The sequence below is a fragment of the Chionomys nivalis genome, chromosome 17 (genome assembly GCF_950005125.1).
Source record: "Chionomys nivalis chromosome 17, mChiNiv1.1, whole genome shotgun sequence".
Taxonomy (NCBI): domain Eukaryota; kingdom Metazoa; phylum Chordata; class Mammalia; order Rodentia; family Cricetidae; genus Chionomys; species Chionomys nivalis.
In genome coordinates, this window is record NC_080102.1 from 20,334,480 (window position 1) to 20,341,232 (window position 6,753).

Here is a 6,753-nt window from a genome sequence, read left to right on the forward strand (position 1 = left end):
TTGACGGAAGTTAGAATCACTGGGAAAATGGGCTACCAGGCATGTTTGTAGGGGATTATCTTTATTACATTTATTGAGATGGGAGAAACTGTCCACTGCAGGTGGCACTATTTCCTAGACGGGGGATCCAGGGTTGTACAGAAGTGGGGAGAATTGAACTGAGCACTAACAGGCATTCGCTAATTGCTGTCTTAGAACATAATCTCACCAACTGCTCAACTGCCTCAATCTCCTGCTGTCTCGACTTCTCTACCATGGTAACTTCTAAGTTGAACTGTGAGTTAAAATAAACTCTTTCTTATGTTGCTTTCTTTTGTCAGAGCATTTTATTAAAGCAACAGCAAAGGCACTAAGATCATGAGTTATTGGAGTTATTGCTGGTTTTTTTTTTTTTTTTTTTTCTTCAGGCAAGAATGAGTTCAGAGCTGTAAGCACCCAGAACTCCTGGTGTTCAGTCTGACACATACCCGGTGGGGAACTATACATAGGTCCCAGAAGCTGCCCAATAGGATTCCACCATCCATTCCTTTCTCTTTGCACACCCAATGCTGCCCTGAGACACTGTGGCCGAAGTTCTGACAGGGTCTTGTCTGTAATACTAGTGTAAATAGTGTAATATTAGGTTTACATTCCAGACCTGTGAATCTATTAACCAGAGTTGGGTTTGATTGGGTGAGATGGAATCTGAAAACTTGTATTTATGAAGCTCCTTCAGATAATTTTGATAGTCAGTAAGATTTAGATCCACTCATTTGTAAAGGCATCTTGTTTGTCTTAGCATGGCAGCTAGGCTTTCTGTAATATTGCTTCCACCTGAATTCCCTAGCTCCTATCTTGTGCTCTTCCTATGTTTGTGCCCTGCAAGGGCCCTTTGCAAACATGACGGGTTCCATGTGGCACTTTCTTAATGCTCATGCTTTGGAATCTGCCTATAGCTTCTGCACCAGTTGTCTCTTGAGTGAACTAGCACACTTCAAGGGCCAGCTGAATCTTCATCTCTATCTCTGGGTTTCCTGGTAATCACCCATCTGCCTCCAGAATTAACTGATCCCCTCTTTGAATTCCCATAATACATGGAACATTTTGTCACTATTATAGCTACAGTGACATATTTTCTACTCACGGTATTGGCACAAACAGCCAAATAGTGGGATACGGTATTTTAAATAGAACAGAGAATTTGAAATTATTTTTATGCCTAATCTCTGAAGTTTTCAACCAAGCTAAAAATAATACTTATTATATCAAGAAATACAGAACTAAGTTTATAATATAAAAAGCTCTCCAAACCTTCCCAGGGCAACAAAAACTTCCTGTTTCATCTCCTTAGACTAATTCAAATTTCTGGAAGCAATTATTAAGATAAAATAAACAATTTTTTTTATCACGTAATACAAAAGTCTATGGAATCAGAGGCATTTCTCTTGTCCGACACAAGTTCTGTTTTACCTCACCAGAGATACTTGTTTGTTTGCTTCTCCTGTGTTGGAGTGAAAACCACAATTTTGAAATGCGAATTTAAGCATGCACAAACCCATAGAATTTCTTTATACACATTATACCTTGCTTTTGTTACCGAATGGCTTATCTTGGAGATTTACTTTATATATAAACAAGGAGATGTCTCATTATTTTGGGGTTTAGGGTGTTTCATTGCTTTTAACTGTGCTAGCATTTACTTAGTTGATGGAAATTCAGTGGGCTACTCATTTTGCTTTTGTAAGTAATTCCTCAATGTGTGTGTGTGTGCATAATTTTTAGTGTATAGAAATAGCTGAGGCTGACCTATTAAAATTGGAATTGTTGGTGTGTACATTTTTATATTTAATGGATATAGTCAACTGTTCTTCATGAAGCACACATGAGTGATGCTCCCAATGCAAACATATTTGATGATTCCAAGTGCTACTGATTCCTTATGATTTGCCACTCTGTTATTTAAGAAGTAGTATCTCTTGATAGTTTTAATTTGCATATCTCATTATAACAAGACCGACTCTCCATTCTTGTAGTTATGGCTAATCATGCTTCCTGTAAAGTTCTTTTTCATGATGTATTAGAAAAACCAATCCAATTTGTCCATATTTTTCCTTTATGGCCTGTGGAATTGCTTACTGTAAAGTAAGTTTCAAAGATATTTCTCAAACTTCAAAATTTGTATTATCTGGTCAAAATTACTAATTTTATTTCAATTATTGCCTTAAAAATTGGGATTCATCTAGGGAGATGGAATGGGGAGTCTCCTGCTGATCTGGGAAGGTGTTTTAATTGTTATATCAGTATTTTCTCTGTATACTAAAATTTTATTCTGATTTGAATATTATTTATTCTTGATATCTTCCTCAAGGGAACTAGCTTTAACTATTTTTCAAATTTATGATGTTATCTTCTGTACATCTCCCTTCAGTGTAACTATCTTTATTACCATGATGATGATAGAACCTAGGATTGTATGCATCCCAAGCAAGAACTCCACCACCGAGCGACATCCCCAGACTCCTTTTGTAGTGTTTCTGGTCCACTGTAAGCTTTTAGTACGACCTTTTATTTATGGTCATTTTCTCTAGAATTCTCTTCTGAGTGCTAAGAGTTGATGATTCTTCTCTCTCCATCCTATGAACCAGTGTTACAAAGGAAATGTCTCCTTTGCTGTGTTCATGGATTCAGCCAGTACTATTGTTTGATGGTGTTTATGTTGACATTTGATTACAATTCTCATCTACTATCACACATTTCTCAAATATATTTTCCTTGTGCTGCCTCCCATTTGGTGATTTATGTTTGTTCTTCTTTAAGTAGTAAATGTGATGTTTTGTAAACTTCCCTTGGTAATTTATTCATTTGTTATTTCGAGTCAGGGTCTCACTGTACAGCTCTGGCTGGCCTGGAACTCACCATGTAGACCTAGATGGCCTTGAACTCACAGTGAACTGCCTCTGCTGAGGTTAAAGGCATGCACTACCATTGCCCAATGTTCCTTTATAGCTTTTAAATGAAGTTTTCCATAAAGTAGTGTTGTATTCATAGGGACGAGATATGAAAGCAGTTCCTAACAGGAGTGGTGATATCCCTGGCTCACTGCAAGTTTCTGTGATACTTTGTCCCGTGCACACTCAGTGTGTTTTGGTTTGGACTCTCTCTGTTCAGAACGTGTCAAGCAGTGTGGTTGCTTCTAACTTGGTGCCCCCCACCCAACAACATGATTGCCTTTTCCGTAGGATGTCACAGAAGGTCCAGAGATGGTCTCTTCACTAATCCTCGGTCTATCCCAATAGTTACAGGGGTTGGGTGGGGAGCAGCTACGTCCACCTCCAGGGTAGGAAATCTGCCATCAAAATTGCACTCTACCATCTCTAGATCTAAAACCATGGCAGTCCTTGATATTTTCCTGAAGTCTGACTTTAAGCTCTAGGCAGTTCTTCCTCACCCAGGACACCTAATTGTTATTCTGCCCATTTTAGAGAAGCAAAAATGAAAGCTCAACAAAACTAAACTAAGTCATCAAGGGCACTTGTTAGCCAGGACTGAAGCTGAGATTGAAAGGTGAGTTCATAGCTACCCCACAGGGTTCTTAACCCCGTGCGAAGTAACTTTCTGGTTATTTTTTACACTGTGCATTGCGGTTTGTTCTCTGATATTGGTGTGAATCTCTCCTATCCAAGAGATGATACATCTGTGGAACAAATAAAAGATGATTTCTATTTCTAGACCCCTGAGCGCCATATCCTCCATCAGTACAGTCTAGGTATCTGTCATGGGGTGAAATGGGAGAGGGTGTGAAAGTGATCTAGTTGCCTTGTCTAAGACACCAGCAAAGAATTGCGGGGAAAGTGACTCCTACCGAGTCCTTTCTGCGCTTTGTTTCTGTCTGCAAACATCCTGAAAGCTCTGCTATGGCTTTGCACCCCTTTTCTGCTTGCCAGGCCTGGGGAGTTATCACTTAGAGATCTTACATTTAGGTTTTGTTGGGCCAGATCATCAACAGACCCTACTGACTTCTGAAATTCTGCCTGTGCCTCTGTAGCACTATTTGGTTGCCACCCCAGTTAGAATTGGTCTGGTGAGCTTTGGAATGCACTAATGAATGCTACTACATGGACAGGCTGCTCCTCGGTGTGTGAGCAAGGGAGAATTCAGACCTTTTCCCAGAGAAGAAGGAATAGCAGAGGGAGAGAGAACGGTGTCAGCTGACTAAATTCTTTGCTTAAAATATTAAAACAACACACAAGCACCTAGATTTATATTTGTGGTTTTTCCATCCTTAGTCCTAGCCCTGTAAAAAGACCTAGTCCCAAACAGGAGCAACTCCCTAAGCCATCCAGGATTGGAGAGGGAAGTTCATGTTTATCTGGAGAACCATCGTGATTTCCTTGATATGGGCCCATTCTCAAGGAAACAAACAAGCCAAATCAAAACTTGAAGCCCAAATAAAACACTAGCAGTTTGAAAGATTTATAGAGGTTTGAAAAAAATACCCTTGGCCTCTTCAACATCATTTACCTTTGACATAATTTTTACTTCATATTCCATTCCAGGCCCGTTCATACATAGATCAGTTTTAAGAAGGCGGAGACAAGATGGTATTCTTTAAAATCATCTTTATTGACTTTATATCACAAACTCTTATTTTCCTTCCTAAGAGGTACGTATGTGACACGGAGAAGGGCTGGGAGACTAAGCAGCGGCAAAGGGGTAAGAATCTGGAGGAGGAACCGAAGGAAGTAGCTGAACTGCAGCACCGGGCTCCACGGACGCCCGGTGGCCTGTGGACACACCTTGGCTTTAACTTGACAGTGCCTGGAACTTCTCATTGACAGCCTGCAGGGCCAATAGCTGTTTCTTGAGGTTCTCTATTTCCTTCTGCAACTCTGGACAACGGGGACAGCCCTGTGTTCCGGGTAGCTGCTGCATCTCTGGATCTGGAGGTAAGGGAGCCACAGGTGGTTCCTGGTCACCGGAGGATGCAGATTTTCTAGACAGGCTACTTTTCTGGCTCAGGGCTAAGGGCTGAGAGTTTGCTGGGTCCTGTAGGCTTCTGGCGTTTATATCCCCACCGCTGAATTCTTGGTGCGTGCTCTGGGTAGACGGCTCTGCCCTTTGTGTTGGAAACGGAACCTGTGAGCAGGAATCTTTGGTCGAGTCAGCGTCTTCTTTGGCTACTGAATGTAAGTCCCTTGTCCGCTTTGCCCCAGGTCTCTTCCCAGTGTAGAAGTTCTTGCACTGTTTGGGTCTCAAAGGCAGCAGTGAGCATTTATTGGACCTCCCAGGCAGTCCAACACCAGAGATTGGGGGGAAGGTGGCTGGTTCTGCAGGTGCTGACTTCAGTCTCTGACCCCACTGATGGAAGGCTCTCCCCAGGGAAACGGCTGAGGCATCCCACAGGGGTTTTTTCTTCTGGGTCATCTTCTTTCTAGGACTGGCCTTGGGCAGGCCACCCGCCCCAGGAGCCTCTGGGTAGCTGGGCTTGGCTCCTCCTTTTCCCCATAAGATTCCTTGCTTTTTCTTAGAGGAAAAAGTTTCCAGTTCTTTTGAGGCCTGCCTTTCCATGCCAGAAGTGAGTCCCCTGGGAGTAGGGGTCAGCAGGGAGGAAGGCATCCGGATGAAACTCTCCCTGGCCTGGACATTTGAGTGTCTGGCTAGATCTCCAGTCTCTGCTGGGCCACTGGTCTTGGCCTGGCTCCCATCTTTGAGGCAAATGGTCACCCTCATCATCTGTACCTCATTTAATTCGTCTGACAACGCAGGTTCGGAAATGGGGAGGTGGGTATCCTCACTGACCACCATCCTGCTAGTGGTACTCTTTCTCGGGGTCAACCAAACCCTGCTTTGCTCCAGTCCCTTAAGGAAGAGAGGCTTTGCCTCCTCTGAACCTGAGGCCTGCAGACCTCTCCTGCTGGAGCCTGTCTCGTTCTCAGCACAAAAGCCCTCTGGGGATGGGTTTTCTTTGACTTCTGGTACCTCTAGGTGGGTCACCTGCTGCCCACTGGCCACAGTCTCTGCCTTGGGTTGGGATAGGAAGTTCAAATCAACCACTTTCTCCTCGACTGGGGGCTCTAGGCTCTCTTCCTCCGGCACTGGCACCGGGGAATCCTGCCAGCACCCTTCGGCCCAAAGCACCATCGATGTGGGCTCCGGCACTTCCAGCTGGGACACCACAGGGAACTCGCTGCCTTTGGGGCCAGGGACGCTGCCATCACCCTCGCTGCTCTCAGCAGTCCTTGGCTCAAGGCTCGAGCTCTTAGTTTGGTCTTCACTGTCCACATAAATACCATCTTCTGGAACAGACGCCTCCTCAGGATGGTTCATATTGCCAGTCCCGGAAGCGGAAGTAAAGTTCCGGGAAGACCGTTGCTAGGCTCACTTAAGCACTTAGGACCCAAGCTCAATCTCAATACGTAGGAAGACCTCCACGGGGGCCGCACTTGCTGACCTAGCACCCAACATTTTCTGTGATGACTCATTTTCTCCTAAAAATTTTAATTGCATCATAAAAAAAATCTACTGAACTTTAATAAATTAATTTTATCACGTTTATCATGTTTGTATGCCAAGGCTTTAAGGCCTATTTTTTTCTTACAATTAATGCCACAGTAAGTTCACTCGTGGTGTGTGTGTATGTTTGCTAAAATATTTATTTCAGTGGGATTGTGTAGAGTAGGAGTCATGTACAGAGGAAAAAGAGTTTCAAATATTTAACCAAAAAACCGTTTTTGACATTGGATCATATGTCATTCATGTTTCCTCAAGTTTGCT

General features: G+C 43.1%; 1 protein-coding gene across 1 annotated transcript; it reads right to left on the minus strand.

The window, feature by feature from the left end:
- Positions 1-4,782: 4,782 nt before the first annotated feature.
- On the minus strand, positions 4,783-6,306 carry LOC130888832 (uncharacterized protein CXorf49 homolog). Its single transcript, XM_057792193.1, has one exon. It carries the CDS (start codon positions 6,304-6,306, stop codon positions 4,783-4,785), a length of 1,524 nt encoding a protein of 507 aa, XP_057648176.1.
- Positions 6,307-6,753: the final 447 nt, after the last annotated feature.

Bases quoted from the DNA above. Each gene is read 5' to 3' on its own strand.
- LOC130888832 (XM_057792193.1), bottom strand. From the start codon at position 6,306: ATGAACCATCCTGAGGAGGCGTCTGTTCCAGAAGATGGTATTTATGTG.